Source organism: Haplochromis burtoni, unplaced genomic scaffold (genome assembly GCF_018398535.1).
Source record: "Haplochromis burtoni strain Fernald_Lab_line unplaced genomic scaffold, NCSU_Asbu1 Contig_275, whole genome shotgun sequence".
In the NCBI taxonomy this organism is placed as follows: domain Eukaryota; kingdom Metazoa; phylum Chordata; class Actinopteri; order Cichliformes; family Cichlidae; genus Haplochromis; species Haplochromis burtoni.
Window position 1 is genome coordinate 542,215 of NW_024582636.1, and position 17,124 is coordinate 559,338.

The following is a 17,124-nucleotide window of genomic DNA, read 5'->3' on the forward strand; positions in this document are numbered from 1 at the left end:
ATCATCTATATGTTTTTTTTAAGCTTTTCCTTGTTTCTCACTGCATATATTTTCAGTGTTTTAGTCTATTTTACACAAATTTCTGATGTCTTATTGACATGTTGGATATGAATGTGTATGTGCAACAAGTTTTACATCATGTGTTGATAATTATGGAAAGCACGTTGCTGTTGATATCTATCATCATGAGGAAAATGTGCTTTATTTTATTGATATTGTGATAGTTGACAGTATTGATAGTGATTGTAGCATACTTGTAGCTTTTTTTTTTTTCTGCATGGAAAATCGAGTGGTTGGATGATTAAACCTACCAGTTTGTCCAAAGGCCGTTTACTGCAGGGGAGAGCAGCTGGTTTGACTGTTCGCTGTTGTTTGGCCCCAGCGTGTGCAGTTTCCCTGCAGCTAATCAAGGTCAAGAGAGCAAAGTTGATTCAACAGGTCAATGTCGCTGCTTGCTCTTTTGTTCAGGACATGTCTGATGAAAAATCCCTCCTCCACAGAGATGGCTGGGAGCGTCCCATCTGTCTGGATTTGTTGTTGTAGGTGTTTTTGTTGAATGCCTAAATTCCTTTGGGACGAGAGAAACTGACCTTTGGCTAAACTGAAGACACACTGACCTTCCCTTGTACACATCAATGATTATTCATCTGCGTTATAAATTTCTCTCCCATAGTTTGTCTTTTATCCTGTGGTGTCTCTATGCCTGAGCCTGGCTCTGCTGGAGGTTTCTTCCTGGATAAAAAGAGTTCCTCCCACCAATCACTGCTGTGCACTGTCCTTAATATTGTATCATCGTTAAAAACACCTGTTGTTTTACAGTTATATTGTATAAATAAATCTTAATTGAATATCGTCCGAGTGCTTTCAGTGCAAAAACAGTTGGATTCACAGAGAAAACGGGGACATTCAAAATGAATGGAAGGCCACTGGATGGCCGTTAAGCTACCGAGCCGAGATATTCGTGCCCCTGTTTCGCTCACAGTATCAAGCTCCGCTCTTGCCCTGCATTTGATGAGTCATAGCTGATTTCATTCACACTCTTCATTAATTTCTGGGCTTCAGTTTGGACGGAGATTTAATTATTGATGCGGCCTTTGTCGGAGTGCAGGCATAATCTGTGAGCTACAGAGCTGAGAGCAAACGTGGGCTACATGTCACCCTGTAATGTGCTGCAGCTTTACCAGCCGGCTAGGAAACAGTAACAAAATTTGTATTGCAGTGGTATCAAATGAATCGTTTTTTGTCACTGGTTTTTGCAAAGTTGTTTACTTATTTTCATAGTTAAGAAGTTAGGAAAACAGATGGATGGATTAAATGTCGCTTCTTTTCTTTAACAATCAACTTTTGACCACTTCAAAGATAAAAATAATACAATGCACACGCTAAACAGCACACTGTGTTAGTGCATGCAGTTCCTGCGTGAATCACCATACCTGTGCGGGTAAGCACAGTACACTAAGTGTTTGAGGAAGACGAGGGATAATCCAGCGTGCTAGTGGGCTGGTCATGGAGAGACTGTCTGCCTTCACCTGCGTGTGGAATTGCAGTGAGTAGGAGGCAGCAGCGTGGCGAGTGGGCAACCACATACAGGCTGTTACAAATGCTGAACCAAGCAATGTATTCATCTCGGCATTAACATCAAAGGAGAAGAGAAAAAAAGCTTCCTCTTCCCAGTATCATTACTTGAATAATTTCTGTCATAAAATATCCACGAGCATGACTACAAAACATCTAGTTTACATTTAAATAACGTTAAAGAGACAGTTCACCGGAAAATGAAATATATGTGGCTTTCCTCTGGTCTGTGGTTATCCATGTAGATGTGTTAGTGTGGGTTTGGATGTGTTTGCTGGGGAATATCTACCATCTCTTGAATGTAATGAAACTAGATGGTATTTGACTTGTGTTGCTCATAGTGCCTAAAAACATCTAAAAAACTGAAATGTCTCATTTCAGAAAACAGGTTTTTATTACTAAAAAATCCACAAACCTTGTTTTCTGTCTGTCAGACTGCACCTGCCAACAGCATCACTCTACAGGAAAAAACATCCATATACAGGATCATGCTAGTGACATGTTGACAGGATGCAAACATGTTTGGGACCCCCATCTGAGCTGTGATGTTAACCAGCTGCAGTCTTATTTTTTTCGTTGGTGGGTATATTTAGTAAAAAAAAACAGTTCTCTTTTTTTGAAGTGTCTATAAGCTTGTTCAATAACACCAAATCCCTTTGATCAGTGTCTGCATGTAGGTCTTCATCCCTGACACACACACCTGACCCTGTGCAGCACTATTTGAAATAGGCGTCTCTTGAAATCTCCTCATACTGATACCAGAACAATAGTTTCTTGTAAAAGGACAATGAAATGTTTCTGTCTACCCGTATTTGAATGAAATCATATGCTCCAGAAATCATAGAGCATCAGTGTTATCTTTTTTTGACATATGCCCTTATAGAAGAATCCTTGATTTGATATCTTGTTAAAGGGCATGAAAGCAAACAAGAAATCAACTCAAGCAGTGTTGTCAATATTAATGATTTGCACACATTTTTAGTGTGTGTAGCTGTGTATCAAAAGATTTTTTTCACTGTTAAAAGCATTAAGAAAACATTACACTGGTAAATCTTTCTAAATGTTGCTTTTCATGCCAAAACAGAGTAAGATAGCATGAAGTCCTTGTAGGTTTGCATTTGCAGATGAATTACCATTTGCTCCTGCTGTGTGTTTGCTGGTGTTTGTATAGATGTCTTTGACAACAAGTGTATTTAATTCCTGGAATGTGTGCTGAATATGGCAGCACTGTGCTCTCCATGTCCGAGCAGTATGTAGATGAAGGTGTAGGTTAATGGCTTCCTGCTGCACCGCTTCACTCTGTCAGAATGGGGAGTTTGACAAGGGGAGGTATGAGCAGATGAGCTCTCGGTTAACAAGTGTGCGTGTCTGCGTGTCCGTGTGTGGGGGATTGTGAATGGACATCGTTGTTGTGCGTGTGGGGAGGAAACACAAAGGAGAGGATGTGGGTGTGTCCGTGTATCAGTGTTGCGATACATCGAGCCGCGAGACAAAGGATTGCTGAAAATAGTGTTTCATTCATCAGTGGTTTTGTAGCTGGGGAAATCCTATATGTCTGTGTTTGTATACATGAATGCAAGCCTGTGGGTGTTTTATGTAAATATGCATGTATTTACTTGTGTATTCCTTTGTTTGCATTTTGCTGTTGAAGGATGATTTTCCCCAATCAGGGTGCAAATGGAATGAAAGTGGCTCAATAGCAAATCTGAACTATTTTTCATATGAAGGCACTTTTAATATTTAATGGTTCAACATAACAGCAGCGTGAAACAAAATATTGCTACACAAATTGGCACAAGGACGGACAAAACCGGGATGAAGACACTGTGCACCTTCTAATATATGCAGGTAATAGACACTTCTGACATATTGTGAGGGATGTGGCATTTTCACAGTGACTGTGGTAACTCCCACTCTTATTTAAAATCCACTAGACTGTAACCACATTCAGGTAAATACCCAATGACACTTAGACACCTGGTCAAGGTCAGCTAAAAGTGCTTTTCTCATATCTTCAACTATTTGACTGTGATGAAGACACATTAGTGTCCAATCATTTGTCTCTTTTTTAAGGCTGTGAATTAATCTGCACACTCGTTGCCTTTGACCTATATGTATTTTTTTCTTTCTTGTACTCTACCTCTGATGTAAATGACCCATTACTGAGCAATGTGTGAATCTGTAAAAAAGCATCGGCGTGTGAGCAGTTACACAGTCCAAAACTTGGGAATAAAGTCCCAGCGACCTTTGGGATCAAATTGTAATTAATTTTTGACCCAACTTTGACGTTGATCTTTGACCACCACTTTCTGAGTTCATCCCAGAGTCCATTTCCTCTGGTGTTCATTTACAAGAGTAATCTTGACCTTTGGCCAACGAAAATTAATCAGGTCATTCCTCAAGTTACTAAGACGTTTCATTTTCAGGAATGACACAGATGGACGTGCATCCATTTTTGTGTCACCTGTCATCCAGCAGGCAGCTTCACACGCAGGTCATATTTTTATGCTTACAGCAGTCTCACACTTCCTGTAAGTACATTCAGAGAATAATAATATCCAGAGTACAATGGAAACCAAAAGTGTATAAAAACCACACACCGCGTTTGCTGTATAAGAAACCATATGCTGACTAGAATCTTTTACTTTGTGTCAAAATTCTGAGAAGTTAAATTTGCCCACTTTATAGCTTTCAGCTAACAATTTCACAATTTAGTGTCGCAGTTTGTATGATTTCCAAAACCAGCAGAGAGAGAGACGGAAAAAACAAGCATTTAAGCTTTTAAAGCTGTGATTTTTAAAAGCTGGTGGCAAGACAAAATACACAATGCCACTTCTGAACACCTAATGTACTCGTTATGAGTTTGAGTTTCCGCTTCCTTTCAACATCCAGTGCAATATTTATCTCCCAAAGCATCAGGACGTGTCACCTTTGGACATCAGAGAGGGAAAGTGTGGAAGAGGTGGCTTTTTGAGTGAGGCAGTCATTGTCTGCTTGTGATGTCAGTGTATTTATTTAAGATCTCATCTTTAGCCAGTACTGATGCAGAAACTGGAACAGTTAGAGTAATGTTGCAAATACATTACTAGTGCTGAACATAACATGTCACGTAACATCAAAAGCCTGACTGACAAGTGTTAAAGGCAAGCGCATGATGCGTCACTGGTTTCCCACCTGCGATCACGGCTCACAGGTGTTCGCTCCCGTGTTACTATTTTAGCTGCTGACTGTTTTTCTTCTGCACCACCTGGGCACCAATTTGTGCCAAATCTGGCCATACTGTCAAGCATTAAGTCTGGGAGTGTATGGACTAGGTGTGATTTATTGGTGCCTGAAATGGCAGGGAGAGGTGGAAACAAGGGGACGTGATCAACAGTCGATCAGTGTACGATAATGCCATTTTTTTCTCTCTCCTCAAGCTCAACAATGGAGGAGTATTTAGAGGAAGAGCCTGTGGTGAATACAGAATACATTTTTGTGACTGTAAAGTAACCTGCTTACATGGATAATACTCATCAACACACAACATTTTATTCTGAATGAGCCGTTCTGCATTTCAAACCATTATGTACATATTGAATAATGGTTTAGCTGTAGCTGGTTAAAGGTATTTATTTATTAGGCTCTATATTAAATACTCCAGGGATGCTTTTTTTTTCATATTTTAATGCTTTTCTAGACTGAACTAACAACAGTGAGGAACAATCCTTTTGCATTGTTATACAAATCTGTCTCGACTGTAACAAGTGTCAGACAGCTCCTATTCAAACAACCATTACTCCCCTGACACACTTATTTACAATATTCATGAGTTATAATTAGTTGTCACACATGATGTTAGCAGTGTGTCAGTGAGAGGCAGCCTTATCAACATAGCACCACATTTCAGGAAAGACCATATTTGCAGCCGCCACCGCTTGCAGATTCTCTTTACTTCATTAGCGTTTCCCACTCACCATCTTCTCCCCCCCCCACCCCCCTTTTCTCTCAATTTCTCGTAAAAATAGAATTCATTTTCGAGCCCAGCTGCCACCTTTATGCAGTAAAAGTGATGAATCCTCTATCTTGCTGCTAATTGTATTTTCTGCAATTTTATTTGCCCATAAAAAATTCATGTTTTTCCTCTGTCTTTGCTCCTTTAAGAACGGCGCCGCTGGCAAGATATTCCTATTGTGTCTACGGCGAGACAAAATTGGGAGAAATGGAGTGTCATGCTCAGGTTTGGAGGTGGAATTGATGGTGGGGATTTGTACATGGTTGCTGGCCCCACTAATAGATGGAAATGAACTCTAACATGCAACTGAGACTACAGGCGCAAATAATAAAGCCTCTGTGGCCCTGGGGTGTGTGAGCATGAAAAATGGCAGGAAGTTAGTAGACACATGGGTCTTTAACTTTGCGATATTTTCTGCAACAAGGACAGTGATTGCAATTTTTTGTTTGTTTATTTTTTAATGTGTTTATATATCAATGTCTTAGTAATGGAAAGCTATTTCCTCTCCTGCTTCTTGGATTTTGAAGGAAATGTAAAATGAAGGAAAACTCATTATAAAAACCACTAAACGTGGATGTCACACTTCAGAGATGCAAAACATACATCTGGCATTTAAAGATAGTGTGAGAAAAGAAGTGTGATTGAGTTGTGTCAGATGCCTCCATTCGCACACCCAGCAGACATTTGCACAGCGCCTAAATTGGCAGGAGTTCTGAGTCAGAATGTGATATAACCACATATGGAATTTTTTAGGTGAGGAGTTTGGGGTTGGGATGCTGGGTGACTTTTATATGGAAAGCAGTTTGTATCCCCGTTTTTCTGGCTATCAGCCTTGGGTACCTGTAGTGTGACTATGGAACAGGGGCATACAAAAAAGGGAGCTAGAGTAGCATAATTTTTTTTTTTAGACATGCTAATGAAATTTTGCTTTAGGCTATTAGCTGGTGATTGTTGCTTGAGTATCACTAACAGCATGAAATATAATATTTTATTGGCGCTGCTTCACTGTCACAAAGTCATCAGTTCAAATTACAGTCAGGACATCTTATCATAAAGACATTTGAGCGAACTTTATTTGAAAAAATCAATAACTTACTAATGTTTAGCCTATTTAACCTGTGTAGCATAGTTAGCCTATATGCTTAATACTAAGCTAACTGCTAAAATTAAACACTGTAAACTGGTTTACAGTGTTTATTTTTTATTTATTTATTTTGGTTTGGCTTGAAAAAAACAAGTTATAATGATGTACTCAGGCAGGATAGTTGTTTTCTCATATGTAAGTTGTTTATGCTAAATTGAGTGGCCAGTTACCTTAGCTTAATTTAGCATTGTACATTGAATATGTATTGTGTATACACCTACAGACGCACCACAGTCATTTCTAACCAGTGTTGTCAACACCTCAGTAAGGAAAATCGCTATTGGTCATCCTAAACATGCTAGAACTGGCTAAATCATTGCCTAATTTGCATAATTGGTCATGCTTATGTAATCGTAACCTACATGTAGGAGAGAGAAATAAAGTGAGTAAAAAACACCCTAAATGCATTTAGAATATATTTAGAACTACAAATTAAATTCTTTTAGCAATTTTTTTTAATATCATAATAAAAAATAAAAAAATAAAAAAATAAAAAAAAAGTAATTAAATACCCTCCTCCTTTATCCGGGCTTGGTACCGGCAAAAGTGACCCAAAACAGGCACTCTAGCAGAGTTACACACACACATAGACACACAAAAAAGTGTGTGTGTGTGATTTTAAGTAGGTTTAAAGCTTGTGATCCACAAAAAGTAAGAGTAAAAGAAGAACTGACGTCATTACAGTCAGGGCGGGAGCAGCGGCTTCGCTCATTCATTTGCAGTGTGGACGCGTAGGGGTGAACATCTCCTGCTCTGACAGCAGCTGGGGGCGACTGCTGTGTGAGGATGATCTGCCGCCTGTGAGCACTTTGGCACGGGTGAGGTACCCACGGTAGCACCGCTGCTCGTTGAGAGTAAGAGCCATGCGTCCTTTCATGTCAAAAAGTGGTCATAAGTCGTCCTAATAACACCAGTAAAAGTTGCCATATTTGACTAGTTGCGTTTTAGAAATAAAGTTGCTAAGGGGGTCTGAAAACTCGCTAAATATTGCGACAAAGTCGCTAAGTTGGCAACACTGTTTCTAACTACAAGAACATTTTAAACAAAGCAGCGTTTGTACTTAATTGAAACTCTAGGTTCCAAAGTCATTTATTTTTTTAAAGTAGTCATAATTTTCCTGTTTGCAGAAGGGACCTCTCCTGCCTGCACATTGCGTAGCTTTTATTCATTTGGTAAATGGCAGTCAGGCCATTCAGGACTTGGTATGGAGTGTAGGAATTTGAGGGAGAGGATGTTGAGGTAGAGCTGGTATTCTCACAGCCTCTGTGTGAGCGTTGCTTTGTTCCAAAGTGGTGTGAAGAAGAGGAGATGGACAGAGAAAGGGGTGGGGAGGGGGGGACGGCAAGGAGGGTGGCACTTTCTGGTGAAGGTCACAGGGTTAAGTCGATGGGGATCCTTGGAGACGGGGCCCTGCAGAAAAGATGGTAATGCTCCAAGCCATGATTCATCGCAAAGGCATCCATCTGCCTGTGCTTGTGCGTGTGTGTGTGTGTTTGCAAATGACGTCATCCCATCAGTCCCCAGGCTGTCATGGGCTGACAGGCACGGGGCTGTGAAGGAGCAGTGTTTTCATTTCAACGGGCAGAATGATGGAGTGCGGAGGGGGCGGAGCTGCTCTCTGAATGGCAGGTGCCGCACTGTTCGCTGTACTCAGGGGAAGTGGATTTCAGGTTGTTGACTGCGTGCATACTTGTTTGGCAGCAGCACTAGTGACATGACTCGAAAGTTGAGCTCCCGCGGAGCACATTAGCTACTTTCAATATTTTCACTTTTTCGTCTGCTTCGTGTTCGGTATCTGGAGCTCAAGTTTCATTTTAATCACAGTTTACTTTATATAGCCGTCCCCTGCTGCCGGCCTCAGACTGCACGGCAGTCTGAGGCAGGTTAATTGAAGGGAGCTGCTGTGGGAGACAGGGAGATGAGCTGTAACTATCAATACGGGCCAGAGCACACTTACTGGTATTTTACTGTCTGCAGGAGCTTAATATAACTTCATGATGCTAAGATGCTAAGATTTTCATTGGGAGTGACCAGGATGGATGAATTTATGACTATATCAGAGGGACAGCTCAGGCTGAGAAGTTTGGAGACAAAGTTAGAGAGTTATGGTTGAGATGGTTTGAACATATGCAGAGGAGGGATAGACTATATTGGACAAAGGATGTTGAGGATGGAGCTGCCACAGGAGGAAAATATGAAGACCTCAGAAAAAAGATTCATGGATGTAGTGAAGGTGGAGATGCAGAGGGTGGGTGTGAAAGAGGAAGATGCCAGGGATAGGGTGATCCACTCTGACGGAAAACTGTTTTTTACACTTCGTTTAGTTTATCAATTCCAAACTGTATTGCTTGCATTTAATCCTCCTTCATCATCTCTGTTTCTAGTTGCAGCAACATCTTTGTGGAGCATCTGTATTCTCCATTATTCATTCTACAACCTATAGTGGCTTTTATACATATATATTTGTTGGGAGATCTTTTGATGATCATATGGAGACCTGGTGTGGCTGTCTAGTTGTTAGTCCTCTTTTTTAATAGTTGATGTTGGTCAGGTTGGGGTTCCACTGTTAGCATAATGTTTATCAAAGCATCAGATTTATTACTTGTAGTAACAGATCTGAGTTTGATGTTTCAAGTATGGCATCAACATGTCAAAATTTTTTCTCTTCAGCTGGCAACAGAGTAGTGAGAGCAGGAACACCACAGTTTCCTCTTAACGTGTGCGTGTTGTCTTTCTGCATCCATCCCTCGAGGCGTGTTTCCCATTTGATTCAGCTCCTCACCCCGACCGTCACACTGAAACGATCTACCACCATCCTCACAATGGCCCAGGGGTTAAAGCACTAAGCTGTATTAGAAGAACGACAGTAAAAGTCAGCCTTGCACACAAAAGCAGTCCCCATTTCCCGACTCTTTATGCCTCCAGATGTCTACAGTGGAATTAAATTGTGCAAACTTAGCATGACATTTAAAGCACAGTGTGTAACATCAACTCGACACAGTTGTTTATAAAGCTGCTGTGGTGAATGTGTTCGTCGCATTTAAGTCTGGTATGATCTCTAACAATGCTTGGGATCCTGTAGCTAACTTTGTCTGCGGTTGCAGCGCTGCGCAGGTAGCGTAGAGCATATTAGCCGTGTGCTGCCGAGGCTAATGAGCAACATTCACGTCTGGCACAGTAAACATATATACACACTGATGGGTGTGAATCTGTACAACAAGAAACATCTTTACTTTGATGTATGTCGCTAACAAAGACAGTATTGACTAGCAGGGGTTTAAGCTGCATCCAAAAGAATCAAGAATGACATTTAAAATAATTAAGAACTGTTTGCCTGCAGTGTCTTGGCAGCAGAAACTGTTCTGCCACAGTAATAAAGAAAACAATCACACAGTTGTGAATTGTCTATGAATATAAGCTGAGAATAAAAGCAAGAAAAGAAATCCCAAGATAACGTGCAGATGTTTGAGCAGCTCGTTAGGCCGCGGATTGCGCTGTTCAGTGTGGCGTTTTCACTCATTAGCAAGAATTTATGCAGAGGCTAATCATCCAAAATCATGAACTTCCATCCCTTAAAGCATAGTTGATAAACTCCATGATCTGTGAGATAAGAGATCTATTTATATACTCTACATTTTGTCCGCAGAATGGTTTTGGCAGTTCTCTTAAGTTCTGATTAAATGTCCTTAGAATGTTTTATTTCCTCTTAAATTATTTCTGAGCTACACGCTTTGCAGTGAGGATCTGGAAAAAAATAAAATAAAGATCATTAAGTCAAAACTTTATTCTCCCAGCAGAGCGTTTTACAGAGTCTTAGGGCTATACAGTTTTAGGTCTCTGCCACTGAGTTTTAATTTAAGCAAAATGAAGATCCAGAAAATAAAATAAATGGCGTCACCTGAGGACAAATTTACACATAAAGAAGTTTTAGTTAAGAGGAGCTTCACAATGAATCAAAGTTTTTGCCTTTTTAACTCTTGGAGTTTGTTCGAGTTCTCCATCTGGCGAATGAAATTGTGACCCAGTTTAATGTTGACTCTTGTTTGGCCTCAGTTGGCCGGCTTCGCTGAATGTTGGGTCACAGCTTCGTCCCACTGGCCAGTTTTCCTGGCAATCCCCCAACATGTAGATAATTATCAATTCTGCGTGACATTAATCCTTTAGGGAGGGAAGGAAATAAAGAGAATAAGAAAGAGATGAATTGTTGTTATATAATGGCAGACTTTTTTACATTTAGTTAACCTCCTCCTTGGGCAGGGAGATCAGAGAAGAGGAGGAGATGGGGAGGAGGATGAGTAAAATGAGGCCAGTGACACATAACGGGGGGTCCTCTGGCACCTGCTCATAAACCGTACAGTTAATGCCAAGAAAGGGACATCTCTCAACCCCTCTAAACAAGAGCCAGAGCAGCTCCGGTGGCCAAGGCAGACTGTGTGTATGCTCATGCATTAGTGTGTTTGCAGTGCAGTCGCGCAGCGCTGCTGTACTGCATCCATAATTAAGCCCAAGACATACCCATCAACAGGAATATAATTGGGCAGTGGGAGGGTGGAGGTGGTGGAGTGGAGGTGAGTGCTGCAAACTTTCAGAGAGAGAAGAAAGGATAAGAAGGAGGGAGCGAGAGAGAGAGAGAGAAAGCCATTTACATGCTAATGCTGTCCTCAGCCCTTCAAATGCCTCGTTGCGTGCTTTGCCCGCTACCCTCGAATAAGCTCCGGGCTGCCAAGCCAGTCGCCATGTTTACACAATAAACAAACAGCAATGAGGTTAAAGTCTTTTCATGCATCTTTTTGAGCGTGCCTACAGTATTAGCAACAGTGTGCTGTTGCGTAACTGTTGTAAGCGTCTGAAGGACTCAGCTGACTGATTTTCGGCCTCTTTTGTCATCACCGGACTTTTTTTTCCTTCTTGTTTTTGTTTCCTAGGCGACAGAATGGGCACCGGACGAGGAGACCAGGGGGTCCTGTCAGAGCAAAGGCAAAACAGAGGTAACCTCCATCACGCCCCCAATTACAACACTTCATGTCAGCACTGCCTGGCTTACAGAGAGGCCATTTTGATATCTTCTGGCTGTCGTGGCGAGGTCCTTGTGGGCCTCATGGGAGGGCTCTGTGCAGAGCAGCTATTTCAGACCCTTCAATCAAGTGTTGTTTTTCTTGCAGTGAAGAGAGAGGGCAAAAGGGAAGGGAAAGAAAATGTGCACAAGAGAGTCTTGGGTGAGACTCTCAAAAGGACTTCCTCTCAAATATATCTGATAACAATTGGTTCGATCAGTATTCCTGCTTCAATGATTTTTGTAAGAACTAATTGCACCACAGTTTTGTTTTGGGTTTTTTTTTCCTCTCACAGTGTCTATACAGTGAAGACTGATACCAACACTGATACAACAGGCTATCATTTTTCTTCGAAACCTGCATCACCGCAATTACCTCAGTCCTTAGCCGCAAAGACCAATAAATCCATTTTCAGCCTTTGTTAAAGCAGATTTGATTCTTTTTATTAAAACACATTCTTGCCTTATTGTAGAGCCTATGTCAGTGTCGCAGACAGGCTTCCATTTAGTTACAAACGAGTATTCATATTTCTGAACAATAGACTCACAAGAGCAAAAGCTGCACACTGAATTGCTTTGCTTTGATTGCATGCCAGGCTGGTACCCAAAGACTTGGTCCATTGTTCTTTTCAGCAACACGTCCAAGAGTATTTAGCTAACCACCTCAGCTTTTGCTCTACTTCAACTTTTCCAAAGTGTTCTCCCCCTTCCTTCTTCTCTGCAGACCGAATGTCAGAACTACGTCAGAGTCCTGCTGGTGAACAAGACGGAGGTCATAACGTGCGGAACCAATGCTTTCCAGCCGCGTTGTATCGCCAGAGAGGTAGTTATGTATGTGTCCGGCTGTGCGGGAAACGCAATGAAAAGGCTGCAGATTTAACGCACCGCCCGTCTCGCTCCGTCTCTGTGCCCTGCATTCAGGTGGGCAACTTGAGCAGCGTGCTGGAGAGCGTGAACGGCGTGGCCCGCTGCCCGTACGACCCTCGTCACAACTCCACGGCGGTGGTGACAGAGAGCGGAGAGCTGTATGCCGCCACTGTTATCGATTTCTCCGGCCGTGACCCCGTCATATACCGGAGCTTGGGCGGCATGCCACCACTCCGGACTGCCCAGTACAACTCCAAATGGCTGAATGGTACAGAATCACTGCACGGTCACACTGACGTCCTATTTGAGTGTCATTTATTTAAGTGTGTCTTTTTTTAACTGTGCTTCAGATAATGAGTATTTTCATCACCAATTAATATTCTAGTTAATTACTTTGCTACTCAGTATTTTGTGAAATATGGCCACCAGAAATTCCCAAAAGGAGGAGGCGTTATTCAATTCTGTAACATAATGTTGAATGAAAAAGCAGAGACGTGCATAAAATGCTTATGCTGCAGAGCTGCGAGCTTGTGTTACTGGCGCTCTTGGGTTCATTTTAGAGCTTTTAAATCATCCAATTTCAGGGGTGTGAGTTACAGGTTTGCTTATGTTCGACTGAGTAAATGTTCCATTATATTTTTCTGTCAGAGTCCAGAAATCTAATCAAATAAAACTAGTAATCTGATCAGTAATCTGACCTGTTGAATTTGAGATAATCCACAGGGTTATACTGTGTCAAATAGAAAATACCTGCTGCTGTTTCTTTAAACATTTCCCAGGTCCTGTCTTGAGCGGCAGATGGGCTAAGTCGGCACTTTTGCTTCCAACACAATTTCCTCCTATGTTAGAGCCAAGATAGATCAATCCGGCATGCTTTTTTTTCAAAGGTCTACAAAGACGGCTGTGATTGAAGTACTGTGTAGAACACAGAGTTACAGGTTAGGCATAGGAATTGGTGGGATTTACAGAATGGCGGGGAACATGAAATACTGTCGGTCCGTCTGGTGCTGGTGTCAGTAATCTCCCAGCTGCTGACACTGTGCCTTTTTTCCCTCTACTGTAAACATTAAAACACAATCTGACTCAAGCAGAAATGTAGCAGGACCGTCCACTGAAAAGCGCTGTCATCGAGTTTCTTTGATATGCAGCAGCACTGAGATAACTGGATGCGGTATATAGAGAACATGTGCGATTCTGGAAGTAAAGGTCAGATTCATTTTCAGTCTCACAGACAATGTCAGATGACTAACAGTTCTTTCAAAGCCTGGATGTATATTAAACTCTCTCCTGGTTTAATTATCTGTATAAAATACGAGCAGCCGTGTCAGAAAACGTCTTTCTTAATGTAATGAGGGCAGTGACTAATGACTATTTTCATTACTGCTTGATTCCACCCTCTTATTTTCTCAGTTTATCCACTGAACATTTGGCCTATTAAATGTCAGACAGATCACCAAATTCCCAAACGGTGAATCTGTTTCGTGGAGTCGGAATAGCTTGTTTTGTCTGCTGGCCGGTGACGTGAAAGAGAGAAACGCAGCCAATCCATCATTTAGAGGTGATGGCGACTGATTGTCTTTCACTGTTAAAAAAATAAATAGTGTAAACTGTATTTCTTGCTGTAAGAATAGGAAAATGCTGTGCAACTAAAAGGTGGGTGAGTCTGATGGTGTGAGTGTGTGGTAGTGATAGCAGACAGATGAGAGAGTTGCAGGTCCGGGATGAGGATGAGAGGGAAGCGGGAAAGATTGAGGACTGAGGAGTCAGTGAGCGGTGTAATTATTCCTCACAGCAGGGAGAGGGTGAAATTACAACACACAGCATGCTTCGCCCCATCCCGGGGACTCCGCCTCTGTGTGCATGCAAGTGTGGGCTTGAACATGCATGTATGTATTTAGACTGTGTGCAAGCTCCACATGCTTCCACGTGTGCTTTATTGGCACAGGAAGAAAGCCTGTTGAAGGGAAGTGAGCATCAAAAAAAAAAAAAGATCGAGTGCACATCAGCATAATCACAGCTGGCTGCACGCACAGTGAAGCACACATGTCGCCCTCCACTCCGCCGGTCGAAGCCTGCTTTGCTTCATGGCTGATGCAATGAGTGTTATGGAGTTGTGTTCCCCGGTGAATTTGGGGTGTGAATGAAAATCTCATTTCCAGCTCTGAGCCTCTCCAGTTCAGCAGAACCAAAGGCGGGGAGGGGGTCCTGGATCTAATCAGTCTCTTCTCTTATTGGATTGGTTGCCTGCCAGGTGCTGACCAACTGTTTCCCATCATGCATCTGAATGTCACAGGGAGCTACATGCACAGTCTCCTGAGGAAAAAGTCCTAAGAAAATGCCTGCGTGCTTCTCTCGGTTTCCTCACAGGTCTCATTGGTAGCCACATGTTTATTTATGTTTTTGCTATTAGCCTTCGACCTCCTCTCAGCTCTCGGAAAAATGTTTCTCGGCAGATATTAAAAGAAACCAAAACATAAAAAGTTGTAATCTCTCATGCTTATGCATTCAGCTACAAGTGATGCTTCAACCTAATGTGAAGCTCTTTCATTGATCTAATTTGCGCTGGCAAAATACTGTTTCTTTTGCAGAACATTAAATACTGCAGAGATCATTTTATTTATTAAGTGATAGTAAAAATCTTAATGACACTACAAATGCAAAGCAAATACTGAGCATGTCTCCAACTTTCTTTTTAAATCTGCTCCTGGCAAGAAGAGTATAGCATTAGTTCAGGTAGAGCAGTGTATTAGCCAGTTGGCATGAACTGCTTCTTTCATGCTTCCCTTTGAGTGGCTCAATCCTCAGCTGCTCATCTGCCAACTGACTTGTAACATCTAATCATATTCATAGACGCACACAAAGAACTTCATAGCCAGACTTATATTACTCTGCTGATACCTCTCCAATGCTCCAGCCGCTGCACTTGGACAATACTGTGGGCCTTGCAGAGCTTTATTCTTTGCACAGCAGGATTCTTGTTGCTACAGTTAGAGCCCCCTTAAAGCATTTTATTGCTGTTATGCAATCATTTCTTTATAAATCATGAATTTTTTGCACAACTTTGTCAGACTATAATAAAATTAAGAGTTAAAGTGGATCCATTATAGTCATTTCCATCTCCATATTTTTATCATGAGACTGTACTAGATAACATTTTCATAACTCGGTTCACAATAATTATTATGTATCTTATACTGGACCTTACTGCAGCCCCTCATTTCAACCTCTGTTTGAAACAAGCTGTTTTAGCACCCTTCTCACATCCTTTAACCCAGCTTTTTTCTTATTGGCTGCTCTTCACAAACAGAAGGATTGAATGGCAGGTGGGTGGAGCTTCTGTGCTCACATCCAGAGCAGGTTGTTTTCAGAATCCAAAGTAAGGATGAGTATAACTCTACTTTAGGTTTGAGCTCCGGATGAACCACAAACTCTATATTTCCTTCATCCAAACCAAATATTCCAGTAACCTAAAGCTGCATACACACATACTCACCCTCGGTCTGTGTGCTGTGTGTGCGCTCTTACTTTGTTTGCAAAGGAAAAAAAGGTTGGAAGTATAATCCTCAAGGACATATGTTTCCTCCAAATCTTATCTGGCAAAACAAATTAGTTTAGTACAAAACGGGTTTTTGCAGGAGATATATTCAGACATCTTTTGCCCACTCTTTTAGCAGCTAAGCCAGCTGAAAAGTGAGACATGTCAAAAAGACACAAAATGAACAGTGTAAAAATGAAAACAGAGATCATCAGAGGCATCTAACCTGCTTACAAAAGAGCTCGTCTGTCCCGTTGATGTAATTAAACTACCCGACATAACCCGTCCCACCTGTGTTTAGCAGAGCAACTTTGCATTCCTGCAGCATCCCTTTGCTTGAATAATAAATAGCCGTGCACTTTCAGCAGTGATTGTGTTTGATCTAAGGCATCATGTGACGTTACTGGAGGCAGCTTTACTCCAGCACCCAACCAGCCTGCCAGATTGAACAATCTGTTTATCACTTAGCAGGGTACAGAGGGAAAAAACAAAACTCTGTTCATCACAGTTTGCACCCACGCAGCTTCGGTAATATTATGCAGAATCTGTCAGCTCCACCTGCCCTTTGCTTGACACACATACAGTGCACATAAACACAGGTACAGTATGTAAACACAGAACGACTCAAGCACACCGAATACACACACTTATCCCTTACATTAGCTCACCAGCTTTCATATAACAGTTCCTTAGCTTTAAAGGGAAAGTAGCACTAACACATTATGATGGTTTTGCAGTGTCAGTCACCCTGCAGGCATGGCAACTCTCACTTGTTCATCAGCACGCCTGTTTGCACCGATTAACAGTCTAAATGGGGGATCGGAGTTCATTACAGAGATCTTGACAAAGGTTTGACAAATCTTTTTGCCACCGCTGTAAACACTGTGATTACCTTTGGGTTTCATGTATAATAAAAATGCTAATAACAAGCTCTCTGTTTCTTTAATAGCATTCGT

The 17,124-nt window shown here is 41.6% G+C and overlaps 1 protein-coding gene across 4 annotated transcripts in view; it reads left to right on the top strand.

Annotated features, from left to right (window-relative positions):
• sema5ba (sema domain, seven thrombospondin repeats (type 1 and type 1-like), transmembrane domain (TM) and short cytoplasmic domain, (semaphorin) 5Ba) overlaps window positions 1–17,124 on the top strand; it is a 191,909-nt gene that overhangs the window by 115,746 nt on the left and 59,039 nt on the right. For all 4 annotated transcript variants that reach the window (XM_042227660.1, XM_042227661.1, XM_042227658.1 and 1 more), the window contains 3 exons: window positions 11,639–11,701; window positions 12,491–12,589; window positions 12,688–12,901. In XM_042227660.1, the coding sequence (XP_042083594.1) occupies window positions 11,639–11,701; window positions 12,491–12,589; window positions 12,688–12,901 (376 nt within the window). The remainder of the gene's footprint in view (window positions 1–11,638; window positions 11,702–12,490; window positions 12,590–12,687; window positions 12,902–17,124) is intronic.